Source organism: Abramis brama, assembly GCF_963993115.1.
Source record: "Abramis brama genome assembly, chromosome: 18".
In the NCBI taxonomy this organism is placed as follows: domain Eukaryota; kingdom Metazoa; phylum Chordata; class Actinopteri; order Cypriniformes; family Leuciscidae; genus Abramis; species Abramis brama.
In genome coordinates, this window is record NC_139980.1 from 254794 (window position 1) to 273393 (window position 18600).

The 18600-nt window shown below is 41.6% G+C and overlaps 2 protein-coding genes and 2 long non-coding RNA genes across 8 annotated transcripts in view; 2 read left to right on the forward strand and 2 right to left on the reverse strand.

The window, feature by feature from the left end:
- The window catches only part of rpf2 (ribosome production factor 2 homolog), a 223885-nt gene that overhangs the window by 138628 nt on the left and 66657 nt on the right, over window positions 1-18600 (reverse strand). The window lies entirely within an intron of this gene.
- On the forward strand, window positions 179-3145 carry LOC311068865. 4 transcript variants are annotated; one of them, XR_014603440.1, is made up of 4 exons: window positions 179-296; window positions 769-978; window positions 2288-2362; window positions 2633-3145. It is a non-coding gene; the product is annotated as an uncharacterized lncRNA (long non-coding RNA). The 4 variants fall into 4 exon arrangements; XR_014603441.1 differs by lacking the exon at window positions 769-978 and having other exon boundaries at window positions 211-296; XR_014603442.1 differs by lacking the exon at window positions 179-296 and having other exon boundaries at window positions 329-978.
- LOC311068866 lies at window positions 3396-11845 on the forward strand. 2 transcript variants are annotated; one of them, XR_014603444.1, is made up of 3 exons: window positions 3396-3466; window positions 3633-3698; window positions 10002-11845. It is a non-coding gene; the product is annotated as an uncharacterized lncRNA (long non-coding RNA). The 2 variants fall into 2 exon arrangements; XR_014603445.1 differs by having other exon boundaries at window positions 3398-3496.
- slc16a10 (solute carrier family 16 member 10) overlaps window positions 11216-18600 on the reverse strand; it is a 47906-nt gene continuing 40521 nt past the window's right edge. Inside the window, exons 4-6 of the mRNA XM_084091610.1 lie at window positions 18297-18440; window positions 17318-17546; window positions 11216-13747 (exon numbers count right to left, since the gene is read on the reverse strand). Coding sequence (XP_083947736.1) covers window positions 13533-13747; window positions 17318-17546; window positions 18297-18440 — 588 coding nt within the window. The 3' untranslated portion in view covers window positions 11216-13532. The remainder of the gene's footprint in view (window positions 13748-17317; window positions 17547-18296; window positions 18441-18600) is intronic.

An 18600-nucleotide genomic window follows, 5' to 3' on the forward strand; every position in this document is an offset into this window, starting at 1 on the left:
GACTAGGCGAGAATTACCTGGGTGACGTCCTAATTATCGCGAGATTCGGGCTTAAGTGCGTTCGAATATGCCTACTTTCCTACTATATAGTAGGCGAAAACAGTATGTGAAGGAAGCAGTACGTTCGAAACATCAGTATTCATAAAAGAGTAGGCGAGAAGTTCCCGGATGGTTTACTGCTTCCGGCCAGATTTTCGAGTGCTCAGCGATGGATACTCTTCTATCCCAGGAGGCCACGCGAGAGGATGCGTCATTATTAAACATCGCAGAGATCAGCGACGCGGGTGCTTTCAAATGTGAGTAAACACGGTTCTTTGCAGGCCCGGTTCTACGGGGGTGCTTGAGGGTGCTAAGCACCCTCAAATAAAAGTGAAAGCACCCTCAGATGAAAAATTATTAATAGCACACATAAACGAGATTTTGCCGAAAATAAAACACTGACGGATTTCACACTCTTGCCTATAATAGGATAGCCTACACAAAATAAATAAATTAATAAAATTAAACAAATATATATATATTAAATAAATTATTTCGTTATGCTTTCATGTTTAATGCATTGTAGTTGTCCTTTCGTGATCGCGATACGCAAAAGGTGAAGCTGTCTCTTTAATTGCCCACTTTGCTTGCGTGCGTGCTTCCCGCTCAGAAATTTTGTTAGCTGACTTTCTGAGACGGGGCTTTAGGTAACGTAAAAATAAGTGTCCATTTTTAATCATCATGGACATAAGAAAATGGCTTTTTTTAACCTTTTTTTCCACTGCCCAGGGACAAGCATGTGAAGAGTCAGTGGCTACAGTTAATATTTACTAACACAGAAGTTTAGCCCGAACCTCGCGTCATTTTAATGACGTTTCTCCAACATAATGTTCTCCAACATAAATGCTTTCAAGTCTGGATTCGCAAGCCGTTTGAAGGAAGGTTACAGTACTGAATATATTTGGATTAGCTTCTTCCTCCTCCTCCGAATCACAACCTGTAAGTATTATTATTAATAATTGTAGCATGCTCAATAATAAGTATTTTGTGTAACGTTATGTGTGTTGTGTAACGCTAAGCTAGCGCAGCTTCTTGGTCTTTTGCTGTCAATTGTTTTGAACTGCTTGTTGTTGTTATTGGAGTTGTCATAAAGAATATAGCAGCAATACCTTGGTGTAATAACGTTACTGCAGCAGTGCTTTATCAATATGTTTATGCATAACGCTAACAATGAATGACTGATTGGGTGTTGATGTGTTGTCATGGTTGTCATATTGTACAGACCCGGCAGTCAGCGCTAGTGCATTATGGGTAATTGTTTGTTGGGAGTTGATTTATGCGTTATTACAGCAATATGGTTGGGGTTTGTGTTAGTAAAGTTACGTGTGTTTATGTTCAAGTTAGGTTGGATGTTCTTGGTACATTTTCTGCCTTATGTAAAAATGTGTCTCTCACTGTCATGGAGAGAGACGTATGTAAGGCAGTGACTTTTGGCCATTCTAGGAGTGTTCAATTGAAGTTGAAGCCGGTTACAACAAGGGTATCACCACAGTGTAAGTAGGCTATGTGTGGCATGTTTTAATGTTTTGCAAAGTGAAGATTGCTGCTTGTTTACATGCTATTCTATAATTTACTGCCAGATCGTATATTGTTTAACATAACAGCAATAACAGTAGTATTGTTGTATACAACATCCCCAATTTTGAGATACTATGTTTCAGACTGATGACTGAGCTATTTCCTACGATTATGTAAGCAGCACCCTCACTATATTCAGAAGCACCCTCAGTGATCTGGTTCTAGAACCGGGCCTGGTTCTTTGTGTTAAAATTGCATGTGTTGAACTACTGTAGAGTAAACTGTTGAATTGTTGAAGGTGTAAAGACGTTACACAGTATAGTATAGTTGTGATTTTTCAGTAAAAACACGTTTTATTATGTATAACGTTAGCTAACAGGAGCTCCAGTAAGGACACATAAGTTACGTCTCTAACGTGGATTTACATAAACCATATACATCGTAAAGATGCTTATTTTAAATGTATATTTACATCTGACAGGAAAATCTTCAGTAAGTATTGCAGAAGAGCACATCACAACATGAAATAGACATCTGAGTGATGAATGTGTGCTATTATGTAGAACAAATTTATAAAGTAACTAAACATAAGTTATCTATTTTATTTGTTCATTACTGTTGATAAATTGAGGAACATTTATGTTGGATAAAAAGTTAAAACAACCCCAACATGTAAATGTAGTGTTGAGCTCATCACAGAGGTAATGTGAATCTCGTCTGGGTGTTACAGGGTCAGATGAACAGATGTGTGTTTATCCGGTGGAGAGTGGCTCATGAAGCTGAATGCTGCCATCAAAGGCTTTGAGTGAGTATACTACAGAAATTAATAACAACTATTTAAATATTAAGTTGTAGTTTATTTTAATTATTGTAATTTCAAACAGAGCTATTACAGCACCTTTCTGATTCTTGATTTCTGTGCATTTGCTGCACAGCTTTTGTGGAGCAGGACCTGCAAGGGAAGATGATGGCGGCATTTGTGAAAAGCGTTTTTGTCTTCTAAATAATACTGAAATCAAATGACATTGTGCGGTTAAAATGACTGCTTTTGTGTTATGTTTGTGCATTTTTGTAGGATCTGAAATGTCAGCAGGCTGGTGTGAGTGCTGAGGATGAGGAGCCCAGAGCTGAATCCTGGAGATGGTGCCATGGATGAGTCCCTCCATCGCTCCACCTGCCCTTATGAGACCCTCCACCAGCCTTACGAGACCCTCCATCACTCCACCTGCCCTTATGAGACCCTCCACCAGCCTTACGAGACCCTCCATCACTCCACCTGCCCTTATGAGACCCTCCACCAGCCTTACGAGACCCTCCATCGCTCCACCTGCCCTTATGAGACCCTCCACCAGCCTTACGAGACCCTCCATCACTCCACCTGCCCTTATTGCTTTAGATTGTGAAGCACAACACTATACGCAACATCCTCCGGCACGAAGGCACGGCTCACCTCTGGCGGTCAGCTGAGTCATCAGAATAAAGCCGCAGAATGGGAACCGCTGTGTTGAGACGGCAGAAGGATGTGGGGTTCAGCGCCTGTAGTCTACATACATGACTGTAGTTTGAATAAAGCTTTGTTTCATGTGTTGACTTGTATATGCATTTGTTTATTGTGTGATGGTGACTTTCATTCATTCTTTTACTAATTTATTAATATTTCTCATTGTTGTCAGTAAATAAAATATAATTATTTAATTAATGCTTTATTTAATTGTTTGAATGAAAATGTAGATATGTTACACTATATACACATCTAGAGTGTATTCATGCATAGCTATGTCATATGACATACATTACATTTTGTTTGTTTTATTGAATTATATCATTTTTCTCCAAAGGCGATTCTTTGCACAGCTGTCCAAGGTCTCCTTTGTGCAGACATTACAAACGCTGAGGAAACCCGTTCTAGGTAGGGCTGTCGAGTTACTGATGTTATGAGGTGTGTGTGTATATATATATATATATATATATATATTATGGGTTTACATACATAATATGAGATATCTTAATATATATTTTCTTAGATAATTCATTATAATACATTTAAAAAATGCTTTTTTTTTTGTTATTTATAGGCCTAGGCCTGAGGGATGAAACGAGAGTTAAATTCAACAAGAAAAAGAAGAAAACATAAAGCAGCAGTAAGCCGCTTTTGCTTGTGGATGAAAATTTTTGGATATAAAATAAATAAGTTAACATATTCAAGAGATGACAATTTTGGGATTCAGTAATAAAAATAAATAATATCGTTAAGGATAAAAGGGTGGGTCACATTAGTAGGGTTAAATATAAGAACTTAAATCAACCCTAAATGTATTCACAAAATAAATGGGCAGCAGTTTCTTTTTTATAAAGACCACAAAATGAGCAAGTTTAATCAAAATCAAGATATGTACAGATAGATTAATTAAACGTGTCGTTCTAATCTTTTAAGTTGTTGCGCGTGTGATAACGCGTCGTAGGTCACATGATAACGTCAACATGGCAGATGTCCGGCTCGCATTCATACTCAACGAGATTTGGCTATAAAGTACCTACTCTTTTAGCGCTCGTTAAGTAAGTACTTATTGAAATTAAGTACCTACTCATTGAGTATGCGGTTTCGAACGCAGCCATCATCTCTCTTCTTCCTCGTTTAGTTTTCTGGCGGGTTTACTTCTATCATGAAGAATGTTTAGCGCCTCCTACTGAGTGTGTGACATCATGACTTCCTCAATCTCTAAACCACTCCACATCTTTTTTAATATACATCACATTTATCTGTGTTTGTTTTATTCATGAGAAATAGATTATTATAATCTAGTAAATGTGATATCTTCTGTTTGTGAAGGATTTCAGTTTTATTGATTAATGAATATTGTAATATTGTAATACTAACACTTTCTACTCTATTTTATTCTATTCTGTTCTGTTCTATAATAAAAAATAAAATAATAAAAAATAACATTTACTGCGTTAGATTAAACTGAGAAGGGTCATAGCACTTGCATATTGTTGTCCTACTGTTGTCCTTTTTTTCTGCTTCCTGCTTTGCTACTGGTCGGACGCTTTTGCCTACTGCTCCGCACTTTGCTCTATCGCTTTCGTTATTATTACATTTTATCACCTAATTTTAACTTCAGTGAATCAGCACAGTGCTCAGAACGCTTGGATTACTATAAAAAAGCAGAATTAGTTTCATTCCTTCAGAATTCACTGAAGCTTACATTCCGAGGAAGAGAAAACTGAACTGCTTACATTCCGGCGGAAGAGAAAACATTCACAAGGATAAGAGAAAATGCGTCCTTTTGATTCTACTTGCTGTACTAACTGCCAAAAACTTTTACAAAGGATTACAGTTCTTGAAACAAAGCTAATGGTAGGATCAAACCAGACGGAACCCACAACAGAGTTTCATCATGGACAAATACAGCGCACAGCCGGTGAGTGTCATGAATTTAATGCTCCTCAACAGAACATACCTAGTGCAGAGAAACAAGCCGATCGACCTACAAACCGTTGGTACAAAGAGGGTGCAAAACCCAAAAATAGAGGCATTAGACTCTCTCAGGCAAAAATAGTTTCATCTACACCATACACAGCTACAAGGATTACAAACACTGGTCGTCTTCCACAACCTATTCATCTTAAGAACAGATTTGAAGTATTATTGAATGAGGAATGCTCAAATTTGTTAAATGTGGATGAACACAGACAGCCAGGAGCTCACTCTGATACTAACAGGCGCTCAAGGTCAAGCAGACAGCGGCACTCAGCTCAGAGCGCAGCCGAGGTCAAAACATTGATAGTTGGGGACTCTACGATCAGAGATATCAGCTCGAAAGATACAACTACATGCTGCCTTCCACAAGCAACAACCTCTGACGTAAACAGAGAAATTCAAAACATTTTGATGAAACATAAGACTGCAAATCGACTCATCGTTCATGTGGGGAAGAATGATATCCATAAAGAGCAGTCAGAACAGCTTAAGAAGGATTTCAATGAACTTTTTGAAACACTCAAAAGACTGAAAGTACAAACGTTCATCAGTGGACCACTTCCAGCTAGAGGAAGTAACAGGTTCTCACGGTTGCTTGGGCTTAATTCATGGCTGCAAAAAACCTGTAATATAAAAGGAGTGAACTTCATAGACAACTTTAATCTTTTCTGGAATCAGAGGCCACTGTTTCAACAAAATGGCCATCTTCCAAACAAACTGGGTTCAAGAGTGCTAAAGGACAATATCCTTTTCTCCCTTCATCATCCTTCTGCCAATCCAATCAACCAGAATGGCACACACTCACCTGGACACAGTTTGAATGACCACAGGACTTCACTTCAGGACTTGAATGGACATGCGGCTGACACATCTCACAAAGACAATGATAACACCATGCAGCCAAAACATCTTCTGCTCACGGACACAACTTCAGCTGAGCCCTGCCCACTGAGCTCACCAGAGTCAGACTGTGACATATTAGAAATGTCACAAGATTCAGCTCCCAAGGACAGCATATTACAGCCTCGAATAACAACAGATTCAGCACCCAAGAATGACCAGGGAAGCCAGGACAGCATATTACAGCCTCCAAAAACAACAGATTCAGCACCCAAGAATGACCAGGGAAGCCAGGACAGTACATTACAGCCACCAGTAACAACAGATTCAGCACCCAAACACGACCAGGAAAGCCAAGACAGCATATTACAGCCTCCATTAACACCACAGCCACTCTCACCGCTATCACTATCTCCTACATCCCCATTGATGTGTTTCTCAGAGAAAATGGAAAAACTAGTGTATGCTGGAACCCAATTCGCTGGAAGCCCCCAGATATCAACCAGAAAAACATCACTACCACCAAAGTCTATGGGCGCAGCTCGCCCTCTCCCCCCTCCCCCTCTTCCTCCTCCTCGAGCATTAAGGCCCCTTCCACAACGCCAGGGCCCACAACTTCCACCGTCTGCTCGAGGTGTTACAAAATCAACCAATACCAGCTCCAAGTGATTTGTGCCGGGTCCCCGCTGTGATAACAGTAACTTTCTCAAATGTTTACAGAACAAGCGGGAACCCAGTGTTCCTGTATCATCTGTTCATTCACATGTTAGAAAGTCTAAGGCCTTTAAAAGCCGTACAGCAAACCCATCTAATCTGGTGCCTATCACACGACAAACTAAGATTGTGGACACAAAAAGCAAGACTGTTAAGTTAGCACTTTTAAACATCCGCTCACTTAAAAATAAATCACTTCTAGTCAATGACTTTATAAGCACATACAACCTGGACTTTATATTTCTAAATGAAACTTGGCTAGAAGACAGCTGCAGTGCAACAATCCTCAATGAAACATCTCCTCCGAACTTTACCTTTATGAGTGTCTCCAGAGCTGGAAGGAGAGGTGGGGGTGTAGCTGCTCTTTTTAAAGATGTCTATCAATGTAAGCAAATATCATTTGGTAATTACCCGTCTTTCGAACATCTGGGTATTGTGTTAAAAGGTGCTCCACGGATTTTACTTATCACTATTTACAGGCCTCCAAAATACTCTTCAGCCTTTGCTGAAGACTTTACAGAACTGTTATCAATAATTTCCTCAGAGTTTGACAGTTTCACTATTGCTGGAGATTTTAACATTCACATAGATAATGCAGAAAATAATATGACAAAAGAAATCAATACTGTTTTAAAAACTTTTGATCTGATTCAACATGTACATGGGCCCACACACAATCGTGGACACACTCTAGATTTACTTATCAGTAAGGGTCTAAACATTTCATTGAATGATATTAAGGATGTCGCACTCTCTGATCATTACTGTATTTTCTTTGATTTATTGATCTCTCCTGCCATTGAAGTTAGATCTGTGTCTGTCAAGAAGAGATGCCTAAATGAGAACACTAGTGTACTATTTATGAAGGCCATATCCCTAAGACCGAGCATATCTGCTGACTCGGTTGATTCTCTCCTTGATTCTTTTAACTCAAAGGTTAAAAATGTAATTGATGATATTGCTCCTGTGAAAGTCAGGAAGAATGGTAAACAAAAAGCACCTTGGAGAAACTCAACAGCAGTGCAAATTATGAAAAGACAATGCAGAAAATCAGAGCGCATGTGGCGAAAGACAAAACTTATAATCCACTATAACATCTATAGAGACACCATTCGTGCTTTCAATATGGAACTAGGCAAAGCTAGACAGACTTTCTTCTCCAATATCATAAACAGAAACCTAAATAATACTCAAAATCTCTTCGCTACTGTCGACAGACTAACAAATCCCCCAAGCGAGATTCCCAGTGAAATGCTCTCCGACAGCAAGTGTAGTGAGTTTGCTACCTTTTTCTCTGAGAAAATCAATAATATTAGAAAGGTGATCAGCACATCCTTGAGTTGCGCTGGGGTCAGTCAGATCAGACTTCAACCTGAGAAAGTAGTTACTATGTCTGATTTTGAAGAAATTGATGGCAAAATTCTGAAAGAAACCGTTCAGCACCTTAAAACATCAACCTGCGCCCTTGACACACTTCCCACATCTTTTTTTAAAAGTGTGTTAGACTGTTTAGAAGCAGATCTCATAGAAGTGGTAAATGCCTCACTTTTCTATGGAAGTTTTCCAAACTCCCTTAAAACTGCTGTTGTCAAACCCCTCCTGAAAAAGAGCAATCTGGATAAGACTATATTAAGCAACTATAGACCGATCTCAAATCTTCCTTTCACAGGCAAAATCATTGAAAAAGTTGTCTTCAACCAGCTGAACAAATTCTTAAACTCAAATGGATACTTTGATAATTTTCAATCTGGCTTCCGATCGCATCACAGCACAGAGACAGCGCTCATTAAGATAATAAACGATATTCGCTTAAATACAGATTCAGGCAAATTATCAGTGCTGGTTCTACTCGACCTCAGTGCTGCATTTGACACTGTCGATCACAAAATACTTCTGGACAGGCTGGAAAACTGGGTGGGGTTTTCTGGGACAGTTCTAAAATGGTTCAGGTCATACTTAGATGGGAGAGGTTATTATGTGAGTATAGGTGACCATAAGTCTGAGTGGACGCCCATGACATGCGGAGTCCCTCAAGGCTCAATTCTTGCGCCACTCCTGTTCAACCTGTACATGCTCCCAATGAGCCAAATAATGAGAAAGAACCAAATCTCTTACCACAGCTATGCAGACGACACACAGATCTACTTAGCCCTATCGCCTAATGATTACAGCCCCATTGACTCTCTGCTTCAATGCATTGATGAAGTCAACAGCTGGATGTGCCAAAACTTTCTACAGTTAAACAAAGACAAAACTGAAATCATTGTGTTTGGAAACAAAGATGAAGTTCTCAAGGTGAACGCATACCTTCACTCTAAAGGTCAAACAACTAAAAATCAGGTCAAGAATCTTGGTGTGTCTTTAGAGTCAGACCTTAGTTTCAATAGTCATGTCAAAGCAATAACTAAATCAGCATACTATCATCTGAAAAATATTGCAAGAATTAGATGCTTTGTTTCCAATCAAGACTTAGAAAAACTAGTGCATGCTTTCATCACCAGCAGGGTGGATTATTGTAATGGACTCCTCACTGGCCTTCCCAAAAAGACCATAAGACATTTGCAGCTCATACAGAACGCTGCAGCCAGGATTCTTAGCAGAACCAGAAAATATGATCATATCACACCAGTCCTCAGGTCATTACACTGGCTGCCAGTTACTTATAGGATTGATTTTAAAGTATTATTACTAGTATATAAATCATTCAATGGCCTAGGACCTCAATACATTGCAGATATGCTCACGGAATACAAACCCAACAGATTACTCAGATCATTAGGATCACATCAGCTAGAAGTTCCAAGAGTTTACTCTAAGCAAGGAGAGTCCGCTTTTAGCTATTATGCCAGCCGCAGCTGGAACCAGCTTCCAGAGGAGATCAGATGTGCTCCTACATTAGTCACATTCAAATCCAGACTCAAAACACATCTGTTTAACTTTGCATTTAATGAATGAGCACTGTGTCACTGTTTGTCCGACTGTTTATACTGTGTCTTATTTTAGTCTTTATTCTAAACTGTTTTAATTATTTTTAGTTCTTTCTCGTTTCTTTATTTTAAACTGTTCTTTATTCTAAACTGTTTTAATTATTTTTAGTTCTTTCTTGTTTCTTTATTTTAAACTGTTTTGTATATTCTTATTTCTTCTGATTATTTTTAATAGTATGTAAAGCACTTTGAATTACCATTGTGTATGAAATGTGCTATATAAATAAACTTGCCTTGCCTTGCCTTGCCTTACTGTTAGTTTCACTGCTTCCATTGTTCTCATTTGTAAGTGGCTTTGGATAAAAGTCTCCAATCTCCCCTTTCTGTCTAAGATACTGGAACGCACTGTCGCCAAACAACTCAAACCCCACCTCTGCTCAAATGACCTGTTCGAACCATTTCAATCTGTCTTCCGTTCGCAGCACAGCACTGAAACAGCCCTCCTCAAAGTCACCAACGACATCCTCCTTTTCGCAGACGCTGGTCACCTCACCATCCTCATCCTCCTGGATCTCACTGCAGCTTTTGACTCTATCAACCACACCATTCTTCTCTCCCGCCTCGAATCTTCCCTCAGCATCACCGGCACTGCCCTCTCCTGGCTCCAATCTTATCTCACCGACAGACAACGGTTCATCCACATCAACAACTGCACCTCCTCCACTGCTCCGCTGCCCCAAGGCGTCCCCCAGGGTTCGGTGCTTGGTCCTCTCCTCTTCATACTATACCTGCTTCCCCTTGGCTACGTCATTCGCCACCATGGTCTCAACTTTCACTGCTATGCCGATGATGTCCAGCTCTACATCTCCACCAAATCCATCACCTCTGCAACCCACTCCACTATCTCCAACTGCCTCTCTGACATTAAATCCTGGATGCACACCAATTTCCTAAACTCAACTGCGACAAAACAGACATGATCATCATCGGTCCCAAACCCATCACTAAAATCGGAATCATCTTTGACAATAACCTCTCCTTTGAACAAATCACCAGAACTGCCTTTTTTCACCTCAAAAACATCGCCCGACTCCGTCCATCACTTTCTTTCTCCGCTGCAGAAACCCTCATCCATGCCTTCATCACCTCCAGAATCGACTACTGCAATAGCATCCTGTACGGCACAACATCCAGAATCTTAAACAAACTCCAATATATCCAGAACTCCACATCACCCCTGTCCTCAAGAACCTCCACTGGCTCACGGTCCCACAACGAATTCAATTCAAAATCCTTCTCCTCACACACAAAGCCCTCTATAACCAGGCCCCTTCCTACCTCACAGACCTGCTCCACCGCCACAACCCATCTCGTAGCCTCCGCTCATCTGATGCCAACCTCCTGACTCCCCCTCCCAGGACCAAGCACCGAACCTGGGGTGACAGAGCCTTCTCTGTTGCTGAAACCCTCCCTCTGGAACTCTCTCCCCAAACAAATCCGTGACTGCACTGACCTTCCAACATTCAAATCATTGACAAAAACTCACCTTTTTAAAATTGCTTTTAATGTTTAGCTTAGTTCGGTGTGTTTTTAGTGTTTTTACTATTTGATGTTGTTTCTGCTGCTTTTATGATTCTGTGTAAAGTGTCTTTGAGTATTCAGAAAAGTGCTTACAAATAAAATGTATTATTATTAATAAAACCAATAATGTTTTCTTTATTGTTGTATTCATTTATACCAAGTGTGTTGTACATACAACAAGAAATAACAGAAGGTAAAATCATGCAAGTCATGAGATCAAGGTCACTAAAATGAAGCTGCAGAATCATAACATGTATTCAACCATCAGCATTGAGATTATACATGAAGGAAAACAGTTTCATGAGACTATGTTATGAACATAGTGTTATGAACATATTAACTACTACTTGTTATGAAACTATTTCCGGTTGCACTTTATTTTACAGTCCTGTTCCGCATGTACATATGTACTAACTATAATCATTACAGTAACTACATACTAACTTTGGTAAGTTCACTGTAAGTGCAAGTACTAAGTCCAACCAATGGTATATTTTGCTGTACTTGTTATTCAGTAAATGTCATTTTTAAATGTTACAATCACAGATAAATGGACAATAAGATTTCAATAAATTCCTCAAGGACTGAAGTCAGTAATATTGGTGTTTAGCTGAGAAACTTTACAAGTTATTTTACATGTATTATTACCCTGAGTAAATCACTGCAGCGCTCATCAAAACCAGTCCAAATTTAATATCACAGAATATGAGGTTACAAGAAGCAGAACCTTCTCTGGTTTGGTGTGCAGCAGTGATTTACGTCAACAGCATAAATAAAAACAAATACAAAAATGATCATGTACAAAAAAGTTTAAAAAAATCTTCCCAAAAATATGGAAATGGTTTCAAACTAAAGAGAATTGAATAAACCAATCAAGAGCTTATCTCTTCGATCAAGCTTTTCCTCTGAAATGTAAAGTTTTTTTTCTACTGAAACAAATAGAACCTGTTCATTGTCAAATCAATACTTCATCTCTGTCCAATAATCATATTGTCAAGGCACTAACGAAGGTTATTGCAATACATATGTGAAACAAGTAAAAGCACTCATAAAAACACAGCAGAAGAAACATGGGATGTGTGAGAAGTGGCACGAGCACTTGGTGAGTTTATGATCCTCAGAGACACATTTGAGGATGAATGTCAATCGAGGTAGATTACTGGACCAGATTAACACTCCTATGATCATCTGATCATGTGACGACTGTCCTGAGGAGACACGCTGCCACACGCGTCATGCACGAGACGCAGACATTCATACTCACTGATGAACGAAACAAAGCGCCTCTGCGGATGTGCTGTTTTCAGTCAAGGCCTCATTGGCAGTAAATGTGAACGTGACGCATGCAGTCGAAATAAAGGGGAAACTCTGAGATCACAATGGCAGCTCGGCTCCATCTAGCCAATCAACACCATTGCTTTTTAACATTGATAAAGAAAATAGCATTTCAACTTCACTGCATAGCAAACAACCCCAGTTCATTATTATACTAATATGCTGATCTGTATATCTGTAAATCTAATATATATATCTGTATCTTCCCTGGTTGGTAAAGCTCATGTAAGCAGCCGTGTCAAACACAGACGCCATAAACACGAGAACAACACTGGGATTCATCTGACTGCTATACACATTAAAACAGCATTAATGAAATATTTCTTATATAATTGCATATAACGCATGACGTCTCTAATAAAGCGCTCATCTGCATAAACATCTTTCAAATCTTTCCAGTACAGGAAAAAATTAAGACATATGGCTAACTTTCCCAATTAAAACAATCATACAAGTTACTTATTATAGTCTGACATAAAACAAGCTAGATTATAAGAAGAAAGGAAACATACGAATACTTTCTAACTGGTTAATATAAGATCCCATGAATCTCCTCTGAGGATGAAGGTTTCAGGGCTTCCCTTCTTCATGATTGTTCATGTTACACTATTTCCCTTTTAAACCCTAAAAGTTCAGTACAAAAATATTTTTCGGAAAGATGCATAGCTCAAGAATCACATTCATGTAGAAGTCCTGTTTGACGGCCGTTCCTGTGGGGGTATAAAATTACATAACGCACACACACATCTGAAAAAACACTCACACACATATCTGAACACACACACACACACACACCAGTCAGTCTCTGTGCTGCAAATGTTCCTCAGATGACAGATTCAGGGTCTTGGTTCTTGACGTCCGTGTGGATCTTGTGCTCCAGCATGTTCTCCTGAACACACACACACACACACACACACACACACATACACACACACTGGTCAGTCTCTGCGCTGTGAATGTTCCTCAGATGACAGATTCAGGGTCTTGGTTCTTGACGTCCGTGTGGCTCTTGTGCTCCAGCATGTTCCCCTGAACACACACACACACACACACACACACACACATACACTGGTCAGTCTCTGTGCTGTGAATGTTCCTCAGATGACAGATTCAGAGTCTTGGTTCTTGACGTCCGTAAAGCTCTTGTGCTCCAGCATTTTCTCCGTGGTTTCGGCAGTGGCGTCGGCCTCCTTCCTCTTCCTCCGCGCCTCCACCCACGGGATCACACACAGCACGGCCCCGCCGATGAGTGGAGGGATGCCCGCCAGGTAAAACGCCACGTCATAGGTGCCCAGCCGGTCTCTCAGGAACCCTGGGTACAGAGTCACACACAGACCTCAGATCAGCTCAACGCACTGCCATCTGAACACACGACTGAGACGCTTGTGCTCCAAATCACTGCTTTCAAATCTGTGGTTCATAACTACTTTCAAAAATTACACATTTTAATTTACGGCACTAGTGACGGGCGCCTCGTCATGTGATTTCAATAACGAGGCTTTGTTACTTCATAACTGTTTCTAAATTTGGCGATGATCTCTGTGAAGCCATGAACCAGTAGTGATGGGAGAAATTTGAACCAATTGCTTCGAAGAATGATTGACTGTTTCAAGACGACACCTGCTGGTCAAAGGGGTGTAAATGCAATGAAAACATCTCAAGTTATGACTGTAACCCTAGTTCCCTGAGTAAGGAATGAGACGCTGCGTTGATGCCGCTTTGGGAACGCCCCTGCGTGATTGCATCTGAAGCACATGTGTCAACTAGTCCAATGGCGAGAATGAGCGTCACAGGCGTGTGACGTCATGACCAGGAGAGGATAAAAGCACATCCGGTCTGACCGGCGCTAGCTTCGAAAAGGCCAAAGCAAGTCGATCACAGGGATGTAGGTAGTATGGCAAAGTGACGCAGCGTCTTGTCCCTACTCATGGAACTAGGGTTACAGTCGTTATATTTCGAGGGAACTTGCGCTGCGTCAATGGCGCTTTGGGAACGAGAATGCCCGAACGGCCAAGAACCTGTCGTGTTAAAACTGTCACGACATGAGAACTCTAGACCCAGGGGTATCCAAGTCTAGGTCCTAAAATCTGACAAACGTGAGCGGCGAAGACCAACCCGCTGCATAACAAACTTCTTGAAGGGACACCCCAGAATTTAGGGCCTTGGAGCCCGCCATACCCCAAGTACAATGAGCTCTAGTGGCCAAAGGTGAAGGCTGGCCCACAACCTCATATGCAAGTGAAATAGCCTTGACTATCCATTTGCTAACAGTCTGCTTGGATGCAGGAAGGCCTTTCCTAGGAGGCCCAAAGCACACCAGCAGCTGATCAGACTTCCTCCACTGGGCAGCTCTGTGGACGTAAGTGTCCAGTGCTCTGACGGGACAAATGAGGTTGTCTCTCAGTACGATAGGCCGTGGTACATTGGTTGGACATATCCGGGTTTCGGATAGAGGAATGCTTTGACCATCCCAGGTGCAAACTCAAGGCATGGAAGACAGGGCCTGAAAATCTCCTACTCTTTTTAGTGAGGAAATGTCTAGAAGGAACACAGTTTTGAGGGTCAGAAACTTTTCTGAGACAGAATCAAGAGACTCAAAGGGAGCGACAGATAAACCTTTTAGAACAAGAGCCAGATCCCAAGCTGGAACTCTGGTACGAACTGCAGGCCTCTGCCTCAGGGTGCCACGAGGGAAATGTATAATAAGAGGATCTCTTCCAACAGATAAACCCACCAGGGGCACATGGTAGGCAGCAATGGCTGCAACATAAACCTTCAGTGTGGAAGGAGATAACCCTGAAGCAAAACGATCTTGCAGGAACTCAAGTATTGAACCAACAGTGCAATTAACTGGATCCCATTGTCTTAGATCACACCAAGAGGTAAACACTCTCCATTTTAGGGCATATAGCTTCCTCGTGGACAGAGCTCTGGAGTTAAGTATGGTCTCTACAGCCTCAGTTGAGAGACCAGAGTCTACGAGTTGGGCCCCCTCAGAGACACCCACAGTTGAATGTTTCTGGACAGGGATGGAGGATTGCTCCCCCGCCTGAGATAGAAGGTCCCTTCTGACCGGCAGCTCCAGTGGAGGGCCGTCAAGAAGGGATACTAGGTTTTGAAAACCACACTCGGCTTGGCCAGTACGGAGCTACCAATAGGACACTCACTCCGACCTGGCGAACCTTCTCCAGAACTCCTGGGAGCAGAGGAAATACGTACAGATGTAGCCTCGGCCAAGTCTGCACCATTGCGTCCAGTCCCAGTGGGGCTGGATGCGTGAGAGAGAACCAAAGTGGACAGTACGTTGTATCTTGAGAAGCAAACAGATCCACCTGTGCCTGGCCATAAACTCCCCAAATGTGCTCCACCACCTCGGTGTTGAGCCTCCATCCCCCAGGCCTCAGCCCCTGCCTCGACAGGATGTCTGCTCCTATATTCTGATTGTCTGTGTGAACAAGCACATGATGGCCCCTCAGGTCTGGAAGGAAGTGTCTCAACGCATTGAAGACCGCCATCATCTCCAGGCAGTTTATGTGCCACGAAAGATGATGATTCCACCATAGACCCTGAGCTAAGCAGCCTTCCATTACCGCTCCCCAGCCTGTGAGAGAAACATCTATAGAGAGAGCGAGACTAGATGGCAAAGAGCTCCTAACACCGGACCCTGGGATAGAAACCAAGGTTTCCTCCATATAACCAAGGCACGGAGACACCGCCGTGTTATCTTGATCATGCAAATGAAACGGCATTCTAAAAACGCTGCGCTCAAGTTAAAAGAAGTCCAATTTGCATCTCAATAGCTTGTGTTATTTCTCATTCCACTGCCACTGCCTTTATGAACAGTTGCTCAGGATTAGTGATGTGTTCGATGCTATGGTCCTTCAGTGAGCACGTCACAGCACAGCGGTTAATCGCCTCAGCTTCACGAAGCGCAATATACAGGCATTTCACTAAACAGCCACAGGTCAGATTTTCCGCCAAAGTAAAGAGCTTATTAATTACGAAAACGATTATTTATTTTTGCTAAATATTATTTTATTTCAGTTAGTTTTTCAGTAACTGTTGTTAGTTTCGTTTAGTTTTAGTTTTTCATTTATTATGATTTTTTTTTTTCAGTTTACGAAAATGTTTTTGACCAATAGTTTTAGTCTTAGTTTCAGTTTTTGTTTACGAAAATAACCTTGCAGTGCAAATCACAAATCCCAGCACTGTTTATACCAGTGGAGCTTGACATTTAGAACTCAACTTGATTCAAATTTATGACTTTGATTTTCTAGAAGTTTTTGAGTTCAACATGTTTTATAAAATTGTTGAAATTTTAAATAAAAATATATTTTCATTTAAAAAAAATCTTAAATAGTTTTCATAAACTACAACCTCTTTTTTCTACAATTTTCACCTCAACAATAATCTGCCAAGGGTCATTTTTAAAATGAGACCAAACCTAAGTCTGCATTCCCAAGTTTCAAAGTTTTATGTCAGTTTTTTGACATGGACATTTTTGTCCTTTAAGGACCTTTGAGTAACTTTTTAAAATTGCCGCACACGAGTTAAGAATCTCACTTAATTAACCTGTTTAACTGGCATTTTATTTGTAATGTTACGGTGCCATACTCTAGTAATGCATAAATTGTAAATCTGCCACAGTGACGCAGTACCTACTCCAGCCAACAGGTGGCAGACGATGATCACACTTCAGTCAGTTCACCTTTATTTTTCTAGATCAGGGGAGGCCAGTCCTGTTTCAACACAGCTGACCCGCTAATGCAGATCTTCAGATCACACACAGGTGTGTTGAGGTGTGTTCAGACCATGTTTGAGCAGGACTGGGCTCCCTGATCCAGACGGGTTCACTGCAGGACGCTCCACACACACACGTTACCTGCGATGGGTGGCCCGACGGTCATGGGGATGGACATCATGCCAAGGAGGAAGCCGATGGCCTGCGACACGTTCTGGGAGCCGACCAGCTCAAAGGCGATGGGAGCCATGATGCAGATGAAGCAGCCGTCGAACAGACCCATGAGCAGACAGACGGCGATCAGCCCGCCGAACACGTGACACAGAGGAATCATCATGGACATCACCCCGATCACCATGAAGGAGGACACCTGCGGAAACACAGCACTGCTGAACCTGAGGCGCCTCGACAGGGGACCGCTTCTGCGACACACTGAGGTTAATGCACTGAACCAATGAAACCTGTGTTATATAGCGGTCAGTGGCTCACTTCTGATGACAGTGTTAGTGTGAAACAGAGTATCTGTGTAAGAGTCTGAGAATAACGGGTGATTTTCAGTGATGACGCTTCTCTCCCCGGCCGTCGCCATCTTGGCAGCGTCACTCCCGGATAAACGGAAATGTGCAGCGAGGCGGATTAGCTGAGGTGACGTGACGCTAACGCTAGCAGACAAACTGCTAGTAATGACATCAGCGGCTATCCACCTGTCACTCAAGTGGCCACGCCCTTAATTATGCAGAACTTTAAGATTTAATATAATTTAAACGGATGAGTTATTAAATCATTCGCCCCCCTCACAGTCGTCATGAAGGGCAAAATTAGCTATATAGACCAAAACCACTTTTTGCATCAGGCTGTTAACATGTTTTTTCTGCTGTAAAGTTGGGCATTTTAACTTGGGGGTTTATGGGATTTATGGGATTATGGGATTGACTCTCTTTTGAAGCCTCTAGTGGCCAGTGGATGAACTGCAGTTTAAGTCTCTTCCGTGTTGGATTCAAGAGAGAGACGGGAAGGTTGCCACTTTTGGTTGAATCCTTCCCTCAATGCTCCTGAGTGAATCATTATCTGACTGGCATGGGAAGGTCCCGACAGAGACAGTGCTGAACTCGTCTCTCACCTGCAGGTACACTTTGTTGACTCCGGGCACATAGTCCGCCACTCTGCCGAAGATGAGGCGACCCACGCCGGACGTGATACCGATACACGTCAGCAGGACCTCTTTGTTAGCGTCCTGTCCGAAGCGCTCCTCGACATGCTTCATCTGATAGTGAACACACACACACACACAGAGAGACAGTGTGAACACATCTGCATTCAAATACATAATACGGTTGTTTAATCATTGAATAAAATATCATTCACTTGGCTATTAAGTTTCCCACAGACTGTGTGATCCTTGTGTTTGATTGTACGGGACGACA